At 41.5% G+C, this 23,530-nt stretch overlaps 1 protein-coding gene across 9 annotated transcripts in view; it reads right to left on the reverse strand.

The window, feature by feature from the left end:
* ASPH (aspartate beta-hydroxylase) overlaps positions 1-23,530 on the reverse strand; it is a 325,502-nt gene that overhangs the window by 196,101 nt on the left and 105,871 nt on the right. For all 9 annotated transcript variants that reach the window (XM_073631691.1, XM_073631689.1, XM_073631688.1 and 6 more), the window contains 5 exons: positions 18,832-18,903; positions 7,161-7,226; positions 6,364-6,417; positions 5,359-5,430; positions 2,889-3,578 (listed from right to left, as the gene is read on the reverse strand). In XM_073631691.1, coding sequence (XP_073487792.1) covers positions 2,889-3,578; positions 5,359-5,430; positions 6,364-6,417; positions 7,161-7,226; positions 18,832-18,903 — 954 coding nt within the window. The remainder of the gene's footprint in view (positions 1-2,888; positions 3,579-5,358; positions 5,431-6,363; positions 6,418-7,160; positions 7,227-18,831; positions 18,904-23,530) is intronic.

A 23,530-nucleotide genomic window follows, 5' to 3' on the forward strand; every position in this document is an offset into this window, starting at 1 on the left:
CTACATATTTTTGGTAAAAAAAAAAAATCTCAAGCGTATATTGATGCACTGATTACTGTGTAAATGTCACTGGCAGGGAAGGGGTTAAAAACTAGGGAACGATTAAAGGGGTTAAGTGTGTTCCGTCAGCGTGTTCTAACTGTAGGGGGGATGGGCTCACTAGAACATGACTGAGATCACTGCTCCCAATCACTGGGAGCAGTAGATCCCCTGTCATGTTGCTAGGCAGAACAGGGAAATGCCTTATTTACAAAGGCATCTCCCCATTCTGCCCCTCCGTGCCACCGACGGACAGAGCCTGTAAGAACCACGGGCACGCTCTCGTGGCGGGCGCGCACACGCCTGCAAGCCACCGATGACAGAGTGACGTACGGGTACATGATTTTGTGCATCCGTGCCATTCTGCCAACGTAAATCGGCATGAGCCGGTCGGCAAGTGGTTAACCACTTGCCGCCAAATCACATAACTACAGCTGCAGGCATCACCCCGGTACAGTTTTTTTGTTTTTTGTTTTTTTTTTTTATAGAGCCGACGGTCGGCTCTTGTAGTAACAACTGATGCGGCTAAGGAGCCGGTCAATTGTTATCACAAGCAGAGGGAGAGAACATACTCCCACCCCCTTCTCGTGCTGCCTTCCGCCGCTCGGCCAGGCTCTCCCGTCCCACCGGGAGACCTGAGCGACCAGCCGGCGCGTACGCAGACTGGCTAGAGGCCCGAAGAAAGCCAGGAACGGATTTGATCAGGTCTCAGATGTAGTAACCCGATAGTGATGCCATGACATCACTTCCGGTTTACTGGAGTCTTAAAAGAGCCAGTTTAAAAAAAAAATCTAAAGTATTCATAAATGACGACCTTGGTATCGTTTTAAATGCTTTCAAGTGCAAAGGAAGGGTTTGGGGTCTTATAGACTCCAGATCCCTCCATAAAAATACTTGTCATGTGCCTATTGCTGTCACAAGGGATGTTTACATTCCTTGTGACAACAATAAAAGTGATCAAAAAATTTAAAGCAAATTTAAAGCAATGTAAAAATAAAAAATATATATAAATTAAAAAAAAAAAAAAATTAAGTGCCCCCATCCCCACATCCAAAACGCACGCAAAAGTCCCACACACGTGAGGTATCACCGCGAATGTCAGATCATGGGCAGCAATTCTAGCACTAGACCTCCTCTGTACATCTAAAGTGATAAGCTGTAAAGGCTTTTAAAGCAACACCTATGGATAGTAAAACTTACGTTGTTTGTCTCCGTTGTGCGGGCATGCACAATTTTAAAGCTCGATAGGTTTTAATATCTATTTAGTCGGCATGCCATGTTTTATATTTTACAAAAAAATTGGGTTATGTTTTGTTGTATTTTTCTTTTTATTACTATTTTAATGCAAAAAAAAAAATAAAAAGTATATTTTTACATTTTTTTCCCCAAAAACTGCATTTGAAAAACCACTGCACAAATACAGCGTGATATAAAAAAATTGCAGAACCCACCATCCATAGGTTCTCCGCAAAAAAAAAAAAAAGTATAAAGTATTTTTTTAAGAAAAAAATAATGGATTTCAACTTGTAAACAAAAAGTGCCAGAAAAAACCTGGTCAGCAAGTGATTAAGCCAGCTGGGATGAACGAGATAAGTTTTAGTGTGTGACTAGCTTCAGAGTTCTTTTTTAAAGACAACAGAAATCCACATTTCCTGTTTATGTGAACTCTGTTCTACTCCTTGTACATTGGGAACAATACTGACATCTTGTGGTGCTCGTCATGTCAGGTCTGTAAAATGGACAACGATAGCCAAACAAAAACAAAAGTAAATGCATGTCTGACTGATGGGAGAAACCAGCATTATGCAAATATGGAATTAAAGGTATATAAGCATCTATTCTCTTGGACTTTTTAACATTCTGTATTATTACAACCAGAAAACAAACTATTTATTTAGGATTTGTTGTCACTGATCTGCACAAAAAAAAATCCATAATTCTAAATTGATAAAATAGCCCCCTTAAGAACCATAAGCCCTGATGCAAATGGTGGCATGTCAGACTGGGGTATTGGGCATTCCTAGTCAGGCTTGATTTGCATGTATATTGCCCTAGGTTACACCTATATGTGGTGCTGAAACTCCATTACCGAAAGAACAGAAATCCAAATGAGTGAAAGGAGTGGGCCAGGGCAATAACGAGACGGGCTCTATAGGACATTCCTAGGCAGGCTTGATTCGCATGTATAAGCCCAAGGTAACACCCATATGTGATGCGGAGACTGTATGAATGAAATAACTGAAATCCAATGAATGAAAATGGTGGGCCAGGGCAATAAGGCTGGGGACAAACGGTCCAGATGAAGCTGGACGTCCTCCAGACAGAAAATAAAGCAGGCTGTATTGGACTTGCTGCAGCCTCTAAAGCATACTGTGAGAAGCTCCCAGGGTACATTAAAATCAAGAGCAGGAACCGGTCAAGATTTGAACTATGTATAGGCAGGCTGATCGATTGATCAACCTGAGTACAACCAGCCTGCAGGATTATGCATGCGGTTATCACTAGCGGCTAGTATAGCCGCTAGCAATCACTGTCTTCTCCCAGCGGGGACAGCTGCCCGGAGAACACGATGGATCGGTGGGAGGGATTTCTCTGTCAACATGGTCTATGTTGATGGGGGGGGGAATCAAGCTAATTTCTTTCCTGCAGCCTGTGATTGCAGGAAATAAATTTACTCTGTGTATGGCCTGCTTAAGCTTAGAGAATACTGCTTATTCTGTCATGCCACCCAGCGTAAGTAACTGGGGGTAACCGGATTGACTGTTACTGTCATACAAACACTGCTTTCTCTGTAGCCATGACAGGCACAGAGAGCCATCAACTAGCAAGACATGTAGGTATAACCTTACCTTCGGAAGGCACAGCGTCATCCTCTGCTTGCTCTTCTATTACTTCTGCCTCTACTACTGGATCTTCTACTACCTCTTCCTCTAAAACTGGCTCTTCTACTGCTTCAACCTCTTCCGTTAACACCGTCTCTTCCTGAGGATCATGCTGTTGATAATCTGGCACTTGTGCTTCATCCTGACTATCCTCATTTTCATTGTAAGTTTCTGGTTCAGTTTCAGCAGCTACCTCTAGCTCTTCATTCTCTTCATCTACAGGCTCTTCTACTATCCCCCGAGTAAGCAGTTCAGCTGCCACTTCTTCCACGTCAACCTCTTTTTCTTCCAAAACTGGCTCCTCTTCTGCTTCTATATCAGGTGTCTCAGCTTCTCCTTCAGGCTCCTCTACCACAGGCTCTTCCTCAACTTCTTGCTGTTCCTCCTCAGGTTCTTGCTCTTCTGCATCACCTGCTTGGGTTTGCGGCAAGTCTTCTACATCATCATCTTCAGGGGCTGTGGGTTCTTGTTCTACAGCTTCTACCCTCTCTTCTACATTATCATCATCATCATCATCTTCAGGAGCTGCGGGTTCTTGGTCTACAACTTCTACCCACTCTTTTACAAAAACTTGCTCTTCAGTTTCAATCCCCTCTTCTTTGTTATCTGCTTGCTCTTCAGTCACCGGCTCTTCTTCTTCTGGCTCATCATTTGCTTCTAACATTTCACAAAACAAAGGGTTAGCTGCAACTAATTTAGGAATCTGATTCATTTAGACATCATAAGATTAAACGCTCAAGATACAAATACCTCCAGCCTAATAGGATATCACTGATCTTTTAATTCTCTTACCCAGATTAAACTTGAACTACTACCAAACCTAAAAACTCAAAAAGACATAAGGTGTAAGGAATAGGAACATAAAAAAGACATGAAATATGAACAAAGCATATCACTCTATAGTGTGTACTTGTCCCAATCCAGAGCACCAAGTGTCATTTCCGTCTGCTGCTTCCTTCCTCTGCTATCTGCATGAGACACTTCTGACAAGTTTTCCTGACACCAAGAGAAAAATGGTGATAGGGAAGGGAGCCCTAGCTGATTGACAGCCTCCACTTTGTTCTTGTGTGCTGCTTGAAGGGGGCGTGTCCCTTCCCTCCAATCAGCTCTCACAGAGCTTTGCAGTGTCTCACTTCAGCTCCCCTCCCCCTGTTTTCTGGCAACTCAGACAAGTTGTATAAAATCTGAACAGATGTAGACAAGAGAAGACTGCAGACAAATAGGTACAACTTATGTAGGAGGATTTGTTTCAGCTCTCTGTATCATCTGAAGGCCAGTCACTTCACTGGGTATATGGAAGGGTTTACAACCACTTTAACTGTATGTAATACCCAACAATAAACACTTATTTGGGCGCTTTTGATCTGTTAATACTACTGAAAATGTGGTGTTACATCTATATGATAAGCGCAAATGTATACCTGTTTATCCGTCTGGAAATCTTACCAGCTGAAAACATTGCATGCGCTCTGTCAAGGGTTATTAAATTGTTCCTAGCCAACTCTGAGGACAACATAGCCCACCCCTCTATGCTGTTATGGGGAAGAGGAAAGGGGTGACAACACGGCTTCTTCATAGATACAGTATTCTGATTGAGCGTTGTCACTCTAGGAAGGACAGTGTGTTACTACCATGATCTTCAGGTGAAAATAAATGGGGAAGAAAAGGAAAATCATGCAGCAGCCGCCACCACTAAAGACTGGTAAACTGCAATAGAATACAATTTTTTGTAATTGGGTTTTGATATATTGTAAAGAAAACCTATACTCACAGAAAACATTAGAAGAACAAAATGTTCTGGGAAGACAAGTACCATAAGGTCCCGGGACATACTTTTACAGCATTACTATATGGGGCCTGTGTACCATCCACCTGTTTTAAAAGGTAGGATTTAGGGCTGGCCATACATTATACATCTTTCTTGAACAATTTCTTTGGTTTTACCAAAATCATATAAATATGAGGTCAAACCTAATCACTTTCATTTTGCATGCAATCAGACAGGCCCTTGTATTACATAATTGTAGGCAAATCTAAAGGAAATTGAACAAGAAAATTGTATAATGTATGGCCAGCTTAAGTCATCAAAAGGCATCTGTAAGATATACAGATCTAGACATAACTGTTTATTTTTTCTAGAGTAGTTTTTCTCTAATATATTTTTTTCCATGAATCCCTGGGTGATAAATTAAATATATGTAAAGGGTTTGGTGAGGAGTTAGTGCTTTGAGGTTAGGGGGCTTGTAGGCAGTTGTAGGAATGGGTACCATAACAAAAAGCACAATGTGCACAGACACATACTAAGCAAACAGCAATCATCTTTAATTTTTCTAACAATGAAAATTTGATGTACAGCTGCAGTATATAACCACTGCGTAAGTAAATAAACTGAAAAAAAGTGTTTCATAAAAGATTTTATCTTTCAATAACATCTTACCAGGCTCTGCATTCAGCGATTTGTGAACACTGGGCTCAAAGGCATCTTCCAAGTTAAATTCATTCTCTTCATCTATAGAAAACATTTATATTACCTGAATGTCTTTATTTAGACACAACAGGGCCATGCATAATATATAAGTAAATATTATAAAACATACATACATAAAACATAGAACTGCAAAATATAAAGGTTGCCAGTAATAAAACCTATGGCTTTATTCATTGGGGAAAGCCATTATCTTGTTTAAGTTTTCCATCTAGGGTTTTATCCAAACCCACCTTGACAGTTATAAAAAAAAAAAAAAAAAGAAGAAATAAAAGGGGGTGGGGGGTGGGGTGGAGTAGACTATCGGCTTTATTTAATTTAAAAAAAAAGGGGGGGGGGGGGGATAGATAGATAGATAGATAGATATATCAGTTTTAGGTCTAGTGACCCTTAGCCAGACTACTATACTCTGGTCTCACACCCAAAGAGGAAATTCTGAATGGCTGCATGTAGCCTGTTCTATTGAAACCCCATCTAGTTTGTATTCTGCGCAAGGAGCACAAGCAGAGCAGCATCTGCAATCACAAGAAAATGAGTAAGTCAAATAAAATTGGGTATTGCAAAACCTCCTGAAAAGTTCTGTTAAGCCATTCCAGCAAGCAGTGACATTGCTATGGGGGTGCGGGGGATGCGGACTGCACCCGGGTGACACCATCAAGTAGGAAGTGATATCCGACCACCAAGGTGTCACTCCCATCCGTTACAGCGCACGGATTGGCGAGCTGGCACCAATCACATCATTTACATGGGGCTGGTTGGGGGCTCAAACCGTGACTGCGTTACCCGCCCGAAACTAGCCCGCCCAACACCCTGCAGGACACTGTGGCAGGCTAGACAGGAGAGGACCTCAATGGGGGGATGACACCATATTTTACCGCATCAGGTGACACCAACCTTAGTGACACCACTAACATCAAAAACAACATTTTTTTTTATACATTTTCTGATAAGACTTACCATCGTCAGCCTGATGTTCATGATCATCCAAAGCATCCTCTAAGTCAAGGATATCTGAAAGGATAACAGTTTCTAAATGAACTAAAATAGAACAAGTATTTTCTGGGAACAAGCAATTAGTAATAAGTAAAAACAGCAATTGGGAAATTGAGGAGCCTAAGGGGTCCCTCTTCTGATGAGAAAATGTGACCACCCTACAAAAATATGTTAGGCCTGTTAGAAGCTTTCAGGCATTCTGTGTAAATTGTGGAGATATGTCTGCGTCAGAGAGACACCTGTAATGTACAGCTGTCCACAGTAATAAATTGATGTACATGGGTACATATATCATGCTTGTGTAAGCTAGAGCATGATTACCGGAATACAAAAAAGCCATGTCCAGGGGTTTACACACATGCATGTATTAATGCCGGCATGGCGTATACCCATGTGTAGCTAGCGTGTGCTATCCAGCTGTCTCTTCCAGGCCTAGAAATACTCCTGCAAGTTATTCTGGATGCCTAAAAGCATCCAAGTGCATGAGGCCTCATACTATAATAAACCCCAAATGAAGATACCGATAAGGAACCAAGCCCTTTATAAAAGATTCAGTGTTGCATGCCTGAAAGTCAAATCCATTTAGACTCAAACAGGTTCAGCATTATGCTTGTGAATGGGCACCCTAAAAACGGGAGAGAACTGGCTTTATAATCCAGTACAAAAAAATAAAAAATCTCATCTCTTATGTAAAAAGAAAAATGATTTTCATGTATCCATAACTTTATAAAATTGTAATTCTGGTTTTATTAAACTCTTACCTCTATCTTGCGAATCTAACTCTAGGTCATCATTCACAACATCTTCGAGGTCTTGATCACTTAGATCTATAATAAAATTGGAGACCGTGTGCAATATTCTTATTGCCATTCAAAGCAAATGCCATTTACATTAGACTAATGTACAAGAATAAGATCATAGCCTTCTCTATCAACTGCAATAAGGCATACATTATCTATAGTAATCCTCTAATTGAGATGCACACTCTGCAAGCTGTGCACAGCATGCTGTAAGCCAGAACCCCATATGTCTATTATAGACTGCTGAGGGGACTCAGAACGACGATCTGATCCTTCCTTTTGGACACAGCGGGACTACATTAAATTATTTTTCCATTTTTGATGCTGTGAAAAATCCACCGCTGACCTTGGAATCTTTATGTAGTATTTAAATAAATTAAAGTGGTATTAAAACAAATATATTGCAGCTTACCAGTACGATCTGACAATCTGTAGCCCAGACCGAGAGTCAGTCTTTGTGCTGAGAGCTGGTAGTGAACGCACTCTCAGCACAAATTGCCAACTAGCAACGTATATGTGTGGCATGTGGGTGTTAAAGCCCACCCTTTAGTCGCCACACACAAGTGTCATGTAGTCATAAAGGGGTTAAAAAGGTTCTCTTGTTCCTTATCTGGGTTTGGGGAGGCTTCCTGGCTAGGATGTGGTGAAAAGGCTTACCGGATGAAGTGGACCCAAAGGGGCGTACGCCGGATTGGGTCGGACAGACTTAGGTGATGGGTGGCTGGGGATGGCCCGGGAAGGCGATGGTGGTGGATGGACCCACACGTTGCTCTGTCACTCAAGGCGATGCGGGAACCCAGAGAAATGTGTGGACCAAACCGCACATTGTTGTCTCACTCGAAATGATGTTGAAGGAGGCTCTGTTACCTGTATCACACAAGACACGAAGCATGGTAGGTCCGGACAAAGGACCTACCATGTCCGGACCTACCATGCTTTGTGTCTTGTGTGATACAGGTAACAGAGCCTCCTTCAACATCATTTCGAGTGAGACAACAATGTGCGGTTTGGTCCACACATTTCTCTGGGTTCCCGCATCGCCTTGAGTGACAGAGCAACGCGTGGGTCCATCCACCACCATCGCCTTCCCGGGCCATCCCCAGCCACCCATCACCTAAGTCTGTCCGACCCAATCCGGCGTACACCCCTTTGGGTCCACTTCATCCGGTAAGCCTCTTCATAATTGGTGGTGGTGTGTCTGTTTTCATCTCAGATGATATACATCTTTGTTTGGAGCGTTTTTCTGAAGATTCTTTTCTCCATGTATATATTGATGATTCCTCTACAACATTTACACTTGGAACTGTGGTTTTAACGTTTTCCACACTGGACGTTTTCTCATTTTTTAGCGCTACACTTGTGTGTTTTTTCTCTGTTTTGCTTTGTTGGTTGTGTTAGCTGCTTGTTTTCTTTACGGCAGCGCAGAATTGTTTTGTATATATCCCAGGATGTGGTGAAAAGTCAGGCTCTGAGGTTTAATACAGTTAGGTACTGACAGTGATGACAGACAGTGTTTAACCATTTGACCTCTGGAAGATTTACCCTCCTTCACGACTAGGCCATTTTTTGCAATATGGCAGTGACAATTGTGCATTCGACACTGTACCCAAATAAAATGTATGTCCTTTAGTTCCCACAAATAGAGCTCTCTTTTGGTGGCATTTAATCACCACTGTGTTTATATTTTTTTTTGCGCTGCAAACAAAAAAAAAAATAAAATAAAATGCCTAAAATGAAAAAAAAAAAAAAAAACAAACAAAAAACACACGTTTTACCTTCTGCTCTAGAACATATCAAATAAAACAAATTGTAAAAAATAGGGATGCACTAAAATGTCATCGGCCAAAACATATCGGCAAAAGACAGCGTTTTCGGCATATTGCTAAAAGAAAAGAGTGCAGATAATTGCGCATGCGCAGTAGCGGTGCCGCCGGGTGCAACCCATTGCGGGGTGTCATCCTGGCGGCTCAAGGTCCTGTCCTCCCCTTGCAGAGCGGCAAGTTAGGGAGCTGAATTGCCCGGGCCGCAGTAACAATGTCCCGCCTCCTGTGATAGACGGCACACTGATTCAATGCCAGGACAGCAGGCTGTCGACATCAGTGTGGCGTAATCATAGGAGGCAGGACATTGTTACTGCGGCCCGAGCAATTCAAATCCAGCTCCGTGACACAGCTGGAGATCACCGCTCTGATCCGGGCACAGGCAGGCTACATCTGACAGGCACTGGTGAGACTGCATTTTATGGACACTGATAGGCTGCACTGATCTCTTGTATCATGTCTGCAGTCTCTGTCCGTCTCCTGTATCATGTCTGCTAGAGCTGCACCAAATGGAAATTTTGCTAATACTATTAGCAGGGTGTTTACGTTTAAGAGATTGTAGAAATGATACAAGAGATGGTTAGAGACTGCAGATTGCATTTTTCTTGAGCTTTTCTTGCACCAATGATGGACAAAAATATATTCATATCAATTTAAATTGATCATATTAATTAAAAAGTCAAATACAATTATATATAAAAATATAAATATAAAAAAAAAAAAAAATGTCATTTTCGGTTTCAGCACCAAAAATTTCCATTCGGTGCACTACTAGTAAAAAATGTAATTTCTTCATAAAATTTAGGTCAATATGTATTCTGCTACATATTTTAGGGAAAAACAAAAATCTCAACAATCGTAGCTCGATTGGTTTGCGCAAAAGTTACAGATTCTCCAAACTATGGGATATTTTTATTTATTTTTTACTAGTAATGGTGGCGATCACCGACTTATAGCGGGACTGCGATATTGCGGCGCACATTCTGGCACAAAAAATATGCACTCATTGTACTAATGGCACTGGCTGGGAAGGGGTTATCATCAAGGGCGATCAAGGGGTTACTCATGTGCCTAGCTGGTTTTTTACTACAACGTGTGTGTGGGGCTTTTACTAAGGGAAGAGATGGAATTTATTGCCTGCTTTGCAGGGACACAAATTTCATCCCTTCCCTCCTGTCATGACAGCAATCTGCCTTATTTACATAGGCAGATAGCTGTTCTGGTCCTTTGCCTAATGATCGGTCCTTACCTGTAAGGGTTGGATCACATATATACACTATATTGTCAAAAGTATTGTGACACCTGCCTTTAGACTAAGGATGAGCTCCGGCGTGTTCGCAGAGCTCGCCAGGAAGTCGGCACTACGCTGGGCTAATCACAGGCAGTGAGACATTGTCCCGATCTCTGCAGCCACACATTGGGACAATGTCTCACTGCCTGTGATTAGCGCAGCGCAGTGCCGACTTCCTGGCAGGCTCTGCACATGGGCTGTGCGAACACGCCGGAGCTCATTCTTACTTTCGACGCACATGAACTTTAATGGCATTCCAGTCTTAGTCCATAGGGTTCAATATTGAGTTGGCCCACCTTTGCAGCTATAACTCTTCAACGCTTCTGGGAAGGCTGTCCACAAGGTTTAGGAGTGTGTCTATGGGAATGTTTGACCATTCTTCCAGATGCACATTTGTGAGGTCAGGCACTGATGTAGACGAGAAGGTCTGGCTCGCAGTATGCACTCCAATTCATCCCAAAGGTGTTCTATCGGGTTGTGGTCAGGGTCAAGTTGGAACTAGAACTGGAACTAAGGAGCCAAGTCCAACCCCTGAAAAACAACCCCACACCATAATCCCCCCTCCACCAAAAGATTTGGACCAGTGCACAAAGCAAGGTCAATAAGAACATGGATGAGCAAGTTTGGGGTGGAGGAACTTGACTGGCTGGCACAGAGTCCTGACCTCAACCCAACAAAACATCTGTTGGGTTGAGGTCAGAACACCAGGCCCTCTCTTCCAACATCAGTGCCTGACCTCACAAATGCTCTTCTGGAAGAATGGTTAAACATTCCAACAGACACACTCCTAAACCTTGTGGACAGCCTTTTCCAGAAGAGTTGAAGCTATTAAAGCTGCAGAGGGTGGTCCAACTCAATATTGCTTACTTTAAATACTAATATTTATAAGTAATACTACCATAGATTATTCATTGGGGAATACTTGACTGCTTTAGAGCAGGAATCTCCAAACTACGGCCCTCCAGCTGTTGTGGAACTACACGTCCCATGAGGCATTGTAAAACTTTGACAGTCAGAGACATGACTAGGCATGATGGGAATTGTAGTTTCTGAACTTGAGGGACAGCAGCAAATTGACGCCAAACTCCAGCTCACACTTTTTAATCAGGTACAGGAAACTTTTTTCCTCCTTTTAGGATAAAAGGTATTATATGAATAAGCACCCCTATCAGTGGTAAATGGTTTGTCCCATTCCTGTAAACTGATTCATGTGGAAAAGAGCTTGCGCTCAAAAAAAAAAAAAAAAAAAAGAAGAAACCACCACACACGACTTACTGGCTGGATCACCAGATAAAAATAAAAAGGAAAAAAAAAAAAAGGAGAAAAATAATAAAACTAATGCACCCACCACATCTAAGAACTGGTAAGCTGCGATATAATGCTTGCTTTTGAGCTTAAAACCGCTTCAATAGACTGCCATCTTTTTTTAACTATAAAGGCTGATTGCATACTTATGCATTTCAGTAACTAGTTGAAAAATACAAATTTTACTGTCTGCATTGCACTCATTTAGAATGGCAGCCCAGGGCATATGTACAGTAGCTGCCAACATATGTAATAGATTGCACTACAATGCACACATCGCTAGAAGGCGCTGCCAACCTATTCGCCATTACACTGGCATAAATGTGAAGAGGCCAGATATTTTCTACACAGGAAACTCATTTATGTCACTTAGTGCAGCATTTTATATCCCAGGGTTTTATATTGCTAGGGTCATTAACATGAAACTAAACCTATCAATTTAACGGTTTCCCAAAACATGTTCAAGCCATGAATGAGAAAAGTCAGTTATCTGTGCTCTCAACTGAACGGTCATGCCAAACGGCTGGTAGCAAAACTGATCACATATGCAGCACCATGTAAATTGCAGAACACACAGAGGCCAAAATGGCGGCTTCCTTGGCTGTAAAGAATAGAAGGGTTTAGTTCTGCTTTACCAATTTAAAAAAAAAAAAAAAAAATTTGCAATCAGCCTAAACAAATAGCAACTGCATTCACTCTTCACCAGTCAGACCAATCAGAGATGGTTGCTACTGGGTACCGCACTTAGATGGCTTTAACTCTTTTTATACAAGCCTGTACGTAGTTCAACCCTTGAGCAAGTTAGGCTTAGCACAATTATAGTTCAAGCTCGATACAGCTTAAACTGCACCACGCAGGTACGGTAAATCTCTGCACTGCAGCTGGGTCTCCACTCATTACAGAGCACTTCAACTATTTATGTAATGAACATTCAACTTTGCTTGTCTCAAAACTATTCTGACTCAGCCCCCTCCATATGCACTATTCAGCAGTACAATACATCCAACCATTGATCTAAATTGTAAATCAATCCCTATGGCGTGCTTGATGCCAATTAAAGGTGATTAGGTTTCAGTGTTTGCCAGCCAGACAAGAGCACATGTAGTGCTTGGAATAAAAGCAAGGGATATATAGAACAGCTCCTAGTACGACAGTCTGAATGCATCCCCAGTCTCCAACACTGAACCAGTTCTGAGAAGTTTGTCAGATGTGCGCTATGGTAACGTACATTGCAAAAATGTATCTCTCTCTCTCCCTATCTACATACATATATACATACATACATACATGAACTACAGACTTCATACAGTCTCTCTCAATGGCCTTTATTGTTGAGCTTCAATCCTTGGAGTGAGTATTTTTAGAACAACATTTGATACAGGTTTCTGGCCCTAATCTCAGGATGACTTGGGGACCTAAAAGTTCCACTTCACAGATCTACAGTTTTTTCATTACCACGTGCTATGGGGTCATAGGTGTGCTCAGCCTATTGCATTAGGGTGTGCACCCCAATGCTCAAACACACATGCCTCTCTCTGCAGCCTCAAATGCACTGGACAGTGAATGAATGGGATAGTGCTTTGTGCTGAGATGCTTCATGTTCATTCACTGAAGCATAGTAAACATAGTTTACTATGCTTCAGTTATGAATAAACACAGTGAGGGTGTTCATTTAGAAAAGGAAGGGGCAGGTCAATTACATTTATTAGCCCCTTTCCTCGCTTTCCATTCTGAAACATCCCCCATAGCAACCGGGGAGAGAAGAGGAGCGAAGCCAGCAGCACTGCTAGGATAAAAAAAAAAGTGCAACTCGAGGGGAGACCTAGGCAGTAAGGGGAATCCACACAGTGATTAGGGTGTACCCAGGCACACCCCCTGCACACACCTATGTATGGTGTAAACAACCCTTACTAGTCTCAATTAGGAGTTAAACTAGTGACCATTTTAGCATTCATGAGATATTGTTTGTGGGCTGTGACAATATTGAGTGTAAGGATTCAACTTATGTATCTACATAGTGCCTCATACTCCTGTTCTAGGGCCTGAGACAATACTAAGGGTGAGGTTTCAACCTATGGATCTACATAGTGCCTCATACTCCTGTTCTAGGGCCTGAGACAATACTAATGCCCCGTACACACGGTCGGATTTTCCGATGGAAAATGTCCGATCGGACCTTGTTGTCGGAAATTCCGACCGTGTGTGGGCTCCATCGGACATTTTCCATCGGATTTTCCGACACACAAAGTTGGAGAGCAGGAGATAAAATTTTCCGACAACAAAATCCGTTGTCAGAAATTCCGATCGTGTGTACACAAATCCGACGGACAAAGTGCCACGCATGCTCAGAATAAATAAAGAGATGAAAGCTATTGGCCACTGCCCCGTTTATAGTCCCGACGTACGTGTTTTACGTCACCGCGTTTAGAACGATCGGATTTTCCGACAACTTTGTGTGACCGTGTGTATGCAAGACAAGTTTGAGCCAACATCCGTCGGAAAAAATCCTAGGATTTTGTTGTCGGAATGTCCGAACAAAGTCCGACCGTGTGTACGGGGCATAAGGGTGAGGTTTCAACCTATGGAACTACATAGTGCCTCATACTCCTGTTCTAGGGCCTGAGACAATACTAAGGGTGAGGTTTCAACCTATGGGGCTACATAGTGCCCCATACTCCTGTACGGTGTTCTGAGACAATACTAAGGGTGAGGATTAAACCTATGGATCTATGTAGTGCCTCATACTCCTGTACGGTGGTCTGAGACAATACTGAGGGTGAGGTTTCAACCTATGGAGCTACATAGTGCCTCATATACTCCTGTTCGGTGGTCTGAGACAATACCAAGGGTGAGGTTTCAACCTATGGATCTACATAGTGCCTCATACTCCTGTTCTAGGGCCTGAGACAATACTAAGGGTGAGGTTTCAACCTATGGAGCTACATAGTGCCTCATACTCCTGTACGGTGGTCTGAGACAATACTGAGGGTGAGGTTTCAACCTATGGATCTATGTAGTGCCTCATACTCCTGTGCAGTAGCCTGAGGAAATACTATGGGTGAGGATTCAACCTATGGATCTACATAGTGCCTCATACTCCGGTTGAGTGGGCTGTGGTAACACTGAGGGTGAGGATTCCACCTATGCCTCCATGCAGTGCTTCATACTCCAGTTCAGTGGTCTGTGGCAATACTAAGGGTGATGTTTCAACCTATGTATCTACATAGTTACTTATACTAGTGTTGTGTGAGCTGAGGCAATACGGAGGATGAGGATTCAACCTGTGCATCTACGTAGTGCCTCATACTCTTGAGATATCACTAGTTTCTACTGACAGAGCATCTGATGGCTTTCCCACTGGCTTACAGTGCTCACAAAAAAATATTCTTTGAACTGCATTGATGGACCTTTCACTGAAATAACGTGTGAATGTGCCATAGACAGGATGTCAATGCCATAGTGTTCCACAAGTCTTTAGGTACTCCACAAATACCTCTTCTATGACTTATTTTGAGGTTAAGAGCTGATGGTTTCTAACGATACTTTTTCTAAAAATAAGGACAAGGGTGTCTGCTCAGCAGGTTTGTGACCAGGTGTTCCCAAAGGATGGTTGTTTATTGGTCAGATCCTTCATCCACCATCTGAGAATCCTTAGGCTAGGCACATATCCTACTTTTCTGTGCGTTAACTAGAAAGTTTTTCTACTGCAGGGTTTGCAAAAAAATGTTCCAAAAGTCTGTTACGCAAATCTGTATCTGTGATATAAACTGGACGAAGCTAACAAAATAACCAGCTGCAGCACCCGTGCAGAAATCTGAGCATTCAGGAACTGTACAGACAAGTGTAGCGTGTACTTACCATTTGACATCTGATTTATTTTGTTTTTCAATAAACATTAAAAACGTGTGTCCGAAATCCAAAGATGAATTGGGAAGTTATATTGATACATTTTTGTAAAAGCCACAATCATGTTGGTGTAGAAACAGGGTGACTTTTTATGTCAAAGTCAGAATAACCGATATATTTTAGTGTTTGTGTACACATTGTGCAGAATGTCCAACATCAGTAAGACAACTCAATTGTTCTCATTCTATTGACATTTGTTGTTATGCAAGGTATTGTTCAGTGTACCAGCTATTCCTCACTTTTGGTTGGATGGACTTGAGAAAACTTGTCATGCACACAAGGACAAAATAACACAGGAAAATCAGGCTCATTGTACTTTAATCTGGTTCTGAAGTCACACTGTTTTATGGTAATGCATTCCCTGCATTAAGGTAAAATATGGTCTACTAACTTTTCCCTTCACCCCCCACCCTAAACACTTAACTGCTTCCTCTCACCGATCCTGCTCTGTTCAATTTCTGGCCTCACAGGAGACACCAAGGGCAGCAGGAGCCATAGGCTCCTGTTGCAGTCAAACTCCTATGGAGGAGGGAGGTTTGTATGTCTATGGATGCACACAGCCTGGGTAAGGAGCGTGCTTGCACAGGTACCCCCATAGCACACAGCTTGCTGAGGAGGTACCCAGAGGAAGAAGGAGCAGACAGTGTCAAAGGCAAAAAAAAGGCTTTCATACCTCAGCCAAACTATAAATTGGTTACTCCCTGGCTTTTTGAGGGCAGATATCTGCTTGGATATTAAAGTGCAAAATTTTAAGTTTTGGATAGAGTGGAAAGAGGTTTCGAACACCTGTTGGGTTTTATTGCTGTCTGTACTTCTGTTAGGTAGTTTCACCCTCACCATTTGTCCTGTTTACCATTAGCATCAAAAGCGAATTAAAAAGAAAATCCTAAAAATTTTGGGTTGACACCAGAACTGTAATAGGAGGGAAATCTTCTAATGGGGACACTAGTTCCCTCACTTTGGAGGGATTTCCTCCCACTTCCAACTTTGATCATGGGACATGAAGTGAAGGAAAATCTCCCCTATGGGGCACAGATGACAAAAAAAAAAAAACACACACACACACACACACACACACACACACACACACACACCACACCTGGAAGGGGTTCTAATCTTCCCTTACACTATCCAAAAAATGGAGAGAGAAAAAAGAAAAAAAAAAAGTTTTGCCTTTAGAAATACACAAGTAGGACGAAAATGCCTAGTGCGTTTCTAAGAGATTAAATTAGACAATAAACGCCAAATACATACTCACAAAAGAGGAAAAAAAACGTATGCATTGTATCACACCAATGACAGTCCAGTGGTGGCATAGTGTCATCCCATCCAATGTACCACAATGCTGAAAAGCTAACAATTTTCGGGGGACGTGCCCCCTTCTTCATTCCAGTTTCATTGTTGAACATTTTGGATTATATAGAAATCCTCTGAGTGCTGGGGGTGTTTGTCTTGCAGTCTACTTTAAACTCTGAGTGCTAAGGGAACCCCAATAGTGTGTGTAGGAGGACTTCAGATGCCTACAATTATCCCTGAGAAACTGGTCATTAATATGAAAGGTAAACAGCAGCCAAATCAGTTCTTCCACAGCTGAGAATAGGCTTTAATCTTGAAACGTATAGAATTCCAATGGTCTCCCATGTCTTTCTACTTTGTTTACCTTTCTTTTTCAATTGACACACTACTTTCTATCCCCAACTTATTAAAGAGTAATGTGAATGGGAGTGACATTAGAATTATCAAATCAGTTGCTGCCCTTACAAGGTTCTGGTGAGGAAACTGACAGAATCTGCATCCCTTTGGGGCACTTTCACACAGAGGTTTTCCCACACAGTGTGAGGTGCAGCATAGCGTATATGTGGTTTTCTTGAAATTTGCCATAGACTTCTATTACATCGAGCTGTGTTGGTGCATGTCCTGAAAGTGGACCGAATACCGCATTGCATCAGTGTGAAAATGCCCTAAGATGTGATATCCCTCTGGGAGTATCCCACCAAAAATGACATTTTTATTGCAGGGGATGCCTAAAATCAGACTTATCTTAGTGCAGACTTCTGGGAAAATCAGTAAGCCAATCACACAAGCAGGAAATTATGTTTCTGGGGGGCATTCCATACACCATCTGTGTGCAAAACGTTTCTAAGTAGCCATATTGCATTTTACAGAAAATGACAGCGCTGCAGACTGAAAAGGAGAGGCTGAAACTCCTGCATGGACAACTTTGTATGGGACTTTAGTTTAACCACTTGCCGACCAGCCGCCGTCATTATACCGCGGCAGGTCGGCACAATCTCGCGAATCGCCGTAGCTGTATATCGGCCCCCTAAACAGCTCTAGCATGCGCGTGCGCCTGCTGCACGGTGGGGAACCTGATGTGTGTGTCACGCGGCCGCGATGTCGGCTAGGCACGAGAGCCAGAACAGGTATGTGTGTGCGTGTAAACACACAAAACCCCATTCTTTTAAGATAGGAGAGATAGATTGTCTGTTCCTACTAAGTAGGAACAGCGATATGTCTCCTCCCCTAGTCAGTCACATCCCCATACAGTTAGAAAGACACATGAGGGAACACATTTAACTCCTTGATCGCCCCCTAGGGTTAACCCCTTCCCTACCAGTGATATTTACACAGTCATCAGAGCATTTTCATAGCACTGAATGAAATTTATTTACTTTTTTTGAATATTTATTATAGTAAAAAGTATAAAAGTTTTTTTTTTCAAAATTGACGCTTTTTTTTGTTTATAGCGCAAAAAAGAAAAAGAAAAACCGCAGAGGTGATCAAATACCACCAAAAGAGAGCTCTATTTGTGGGGGGGGGACAAAAAACACGTTAATTTTGTTTGGGTACAGAGTTACGCAGTGCAGTATCGCAAAAAATGGCCTGGTCATTAAGGGGGTAATTCTTCTGGTCCTTAAGTGGTTAATATAAGTAGGCTGCTATATATATATATATATATATATATATATATATATATATATATATATATATATATATATATATATATATATAAAATGTATCTTTGTCTAATTTTTTTTACTTGTGTAGACTAATATAAATTTAATATATATATATATATATATATATATATATATATATATATATATATATATATATATATATATATATATATATTTTTTTTTTTTTTTCACATACATACACCTTTTTTTTAAATTATTTATTTATGTGTGTGCACCGATAAAGTAAAATTAAAACAAAGATTACAAGAAAAAAGACAAGAGAAGAAAGTTTAATGTAATTGAACGAATGTATGTAATAGAGACCTGAATACAACACAGTTTAGACTTACTTTCCAAGGTTCCTTGTGAATCAGTCTCAGATTCTTTAGATTCTTGTCTTGCCACCTCTCGATCTTTCAGTCCTGCATTTCCCAGTTATAAGTATTAATAAAATAACAGCAAAGGAATTTCAATGTTATAGGCATATGTTAATTGAATAAAAATTATGTTTGCTCATGTCATCTTAAGTTTTCTGCTTTTAGAACAGTAACAGTTTTAAATTTTTTTTTTTTTTTTTTACGACAAAAGTCATGAAAATCATGTTTGTTGAGAGGTGTTAAAATAAACAGTATCTGTTTCAATGAATCTTTTCCATTAGTAAAAGTCGAGTGTTGAAAGATTTATATTAGGTAAGCATTCAACAGGATGTAATTAACTACAGCAAGCTTGGCTTTTCCAGTTACATTATATCTGGCGGTTAGTGCAGTTTTTTTCTTTGCAGAACTGTCATTTCTATTTCTATCCTGCTTTATGTAACAAAGGCGTTTTCTCCGCATGTATTTTGAAGTACACTGTGCAAAGAGATCTTTTGAGACTAATGTCTCCCAATTCCTTGTCATCAAAAAACAAGCATAATGGCTCATTCAATTGTCAGTAAGGTTTCCCTGTTGACAGCTGAGGTATAAACAAACTAAATTGGAGGGTAAAAAAAAGAAAAAAAATTGTTTCCATTTAACCCTTAATCTACTCTAATCAGCCGTATTAACTGCTTATTCTCCTTCTCCATTTAACCATTATTGTCCTGCTGATTTTTTTTTCTTCACTTCTATTTTATAAACTATTAATAATGAAAAATTTTGTTTGCTTTGTTTAAGATTTTTACACCTTTAACATACAGTATCTCACAAAAGTGAGTACACCCCTCACATTTTTCTAAATATTTTATTCTATCTTTTCATGTGACAACACTGAAGAAATAAAACTTTGCTACAATGTAAAAGTAGTGAGTGTACAGCTTGTAGAAACCCTGTAAATTTGCTGTCCCCTCAAAATAACTCAACACAGCCATTAATGTCTAAACCGCTGGCAACAAAAGTGAGTACACCCCTAAGTGAAAATGTCCACATTGGGCCCAATTAGCCATTTTCCCTCCCTGGTGTCATGTGACTCATTAGTGTTACAAGGTCTCAGGTGTGAATGGGGAGCAGGTGTGTTAAATTTGATGTTGGTCGCTCTCACTGGTCACTGGAAGTTCAACGTGGCACCTCATGGCAAAGAACTCTGAGGATCTGAAAAAAAGAATTTTTGCTCTACATAAAGATGGCCTAGGCTATAAGAAGATTGCCAAGACCCTGAAACTGAGCTGCAGCACGGTAGCCAAGACCATACAGTGGTCAACAGGCCTCACTAGGGTCGACCAAAGAAGTTGAGTGCACATGCTCAATGTGATACCCAGAGGTTGTTTTTGGGAAAAGACGTATGAGTGCCGCCAGCATCGCTGTAGAGGTTGAAGGGATGGGGGGGGGGGGGGGGGGTCAGCCTGTCAGTGCTCAGACCATACGCCGCACACTGCATCAAATTGGTCTGCATGGTGTCCCAGAAGGAAGCCTCTTCTACAAATGATGCACAAGAAAAGCCTGCAGTTTGCTGAAGACAAGCAGACTAAGGACATGGATTAGTGGAACCATGTCATATGGTCTGATGGAGATAAACTTATTTGGTTCATATGGTGTCAAGCCTGTGTGTCGGCAACCAGGTGAGGAGTACAAAGACAAGTGTGTCTTGCCTACAGTCAAGCATGGTGGGAGTTTCATGGTCTGGTGCTGCACGAGTGCTGCTGGCACTGGGGAGCTACAGTTCATTGAGGGAACCATGAATGCCAACATGTACTGTGACATACTGGAGACTGGGCCACAGGGCGCTATTCCAACATGATAACGACCCCTAACACACCTCCAAGATGACCACTGATGAACTGGCCAAGCATGTCTCCAGACCTAAATCCTATTGAGCATCTGTGGGTCATCCTCAAAAACGGAAGGTGGAGGAGCGCAAGGTCTCCAACATCCACCAGCTCAGTGATGTCATCATGGAGGAGTGGAAGAGGACTCCAGCGGCAACCTGTGAAGCTCTGGTGAACTCCATGCCCAAGAGGGTTAAGGCAGTGCTGGAAAATAATGGTGGCCACAAAAAATATTGACACTTTGGGCCCAATTTGGACATTTTCACTTAGGGGTGTACTCACTTTTGTTGCCAGCGGTTTAGACATTAATGGCTGTGGGTTGAGTTATTTTGAGGGGACAGCAAATTTACACTGTTATACAAGCTGTACACTCACTACTTTACATTTTAGCAAAGTGTCATTTCTTCAGTGTTTTCAAATGAAAAGAGATCAAAATATTTACAAAAATTTGAGGGGGCATACTTTGTTTCACATTGAAAAAAAGCGCAAAATAAAAAAATAAAAAACATTTTTTTATTTAATTTGTAAATTTTTTAATGCTTTATACCAGTTGTCATCAACCCTGTCCTCAGGGCCCACTAACAGGCCAGGTTTTATGTATTACCTTGGGGAGATGCAGACTAGAATACTGCAATCACTGAGCAGCAAATGATATCACCTGTGATGTATTTCAGTTATCATGCAAACCTGGCCTATTGGTGGGCCCTGAGGACAGGGTTGATGACCACCGCTTTATACCATTGCCGACAGCTGAAGTGTAAACAAAAAAGTTGCGGTAGGTATTAGCGAGTACAAAAAAAAAAAAAAAAAGGTATTGGTGCATCCCTAATTTGGAGTAAAGCCAATCTCAGGATATGGCAAACTTAGATTGGGAGCTCACCAAAGCATAGACATCACAAACCAACAAATTACATTTGCTTTAGATCATCTGTAGGGACAACATCCAGTGATTTTGTATAGGAAATCATCATTATCCAATACACCTAAAGAATTAAAGTCATACACCCTAAATCTGCAAGTCATGTTTCTACAAAAACCTTGTTACCCGACTAGCTCTAGCCTAACTAACTATTTTCTGTTTCTGAACATTTAGATTACCGAATCTGAATTTCTTATCTGCACACTTGTTCCTGGTCAGTGACTCAGGTAGCATTGAAACCACCAGATCAGGATTGATAGGCAACCAGCATTTTCAAAGAGATAAGTCAGCAGCAGCCTCCATATTCTCACAGTACGTGTTTCTTCTAATTCAAAGCAGCTGCCGAAACCTTTATAAAACCAATGGATCCACCTCATAAAGAGCCCGTATATTATGTGAATTGCACCATGGCATGAACTACAGTGAGCCTCGGTTCACACTGGGACGACTTGTCAGGCGACCTAGTCGCCCGACAAGTAGCGTCCCGTTCTGTACAATAGAACCATTCGTCGATCCGAGTTAGAAAAAGGTTCCTGTACTACTTTGGGGGCGACTTGCATTGACTTCTATACAGAAGTCGTTTTGCAAGTCGCCGCTGAGTCGTGACCTGGGTCGCCTGAGGCAGTCGCGCTGCAAGTCGTGCTGCCTCAGTGTGAACCGACCCCAAGTGGTGCAAGTTATATTTTTCTTCTGTTTAAAAATGGTTATGGACACTATATTACACTGTCCTGTGAGACTTTATAGTTCTTAATGCGAGAAAAGATATTAACCCCCTCATGTTAAAGTATAAATAAAAAAACCCATTCAGTTTAAAATAGGAATACAAGGCAATATAAATATATATGAAACAAAAAAAAAAAAAAAAAAAAAACACATTATCCACTCGAAGACCAGGCCTTTTCTGGCGCTTTGTTTACAAGCTTAAATCAGTATTTTTTGATAGAAAATTACTTCTAACCCCCAAATATACAGTAAAACCTTGGTTTGAGTGTAACTTGGTTTGAGAGCGTTTTGCAAGACAAGCAAAAAAATTATTAAATAAAATAATAAAATTTGACTTGATATAATTTAATGAAGGTACAAAATTTTGAAACTCACATGGTCGATATTATTATTATTATACAGTATTTATATAGCGCCAACAGTTTACGCAGCGCTTTACAACATTAGGGAGGACAGTACAAGTACAATACAATTCAATACAGGAGGAATCAGAGGTCCCTGCTCGTTAGAGCTTACAATCTAGGAGGGAGGGTCAAGTTATACAAAAGGGTAATAGCTGTGGGGGATGATCTAATGGAGAAAATAGTGCAGTTGTTAGATGGAGGCAGGATAGGCTTCTCTGAAGAGGAAAGTTTTCAGGGATTGCCTAAGTGTGGATAAATTTGGAGACAGTCTGACAGATTGGGGTAGGGAATTACAGAGGATGGGCGAGGCTCGGGAGAAGTCCTGGAGGCGGATATGGGAGGAGGTGATGAGGGAGCTAGAAAGCAGGAGGTCCTGGGAGGAACGGAGAGGGCGATTAGGTTGGTATTTTGACACTAGGCTAGTGATATTGGGGGCAGAGTTGTGGATGGCTTTGTAACTTATTGTTAGTATTTTGAATTTAATTCGTTGGGCGAGTGGCAGCCAATGGAAGGATTGGCAGAGGGGGGTAGCAGACACTAAGCGATTTGTAAGGTGGATGAGTCTGGCAGCAGCATTCATGATGGACTGAAGGGGGGATAGTCTATTTAAAGGTAAGCCAATGAGGAGGGAGTTGCAGCAGTCGAGGCGAGAGATAACCAGGGAGTGAATCAGGAGCTTTGTGGTTTCATTGTGGTTTTCATAGGGGAGATGTTGCGGAGGTTGAGGCGGAAGCTTTGGAAAGTGATTGGATGTGGGGCCG

This window comes from Aquarana catesbeiana, linkage group LG05 (assembly GCF_042186555.1).
Source record: "Aquarana catesbeiana isolate 2022-GZ linkage group LG05, ASM4218655v1, whole genome shotgun sequence".
Lineage (NCBI taxonomy): Eukaryota > Metazoa > Chordata > Amphibia > Anura > Ranidae > Aquarana > Aquarana catesbeiana.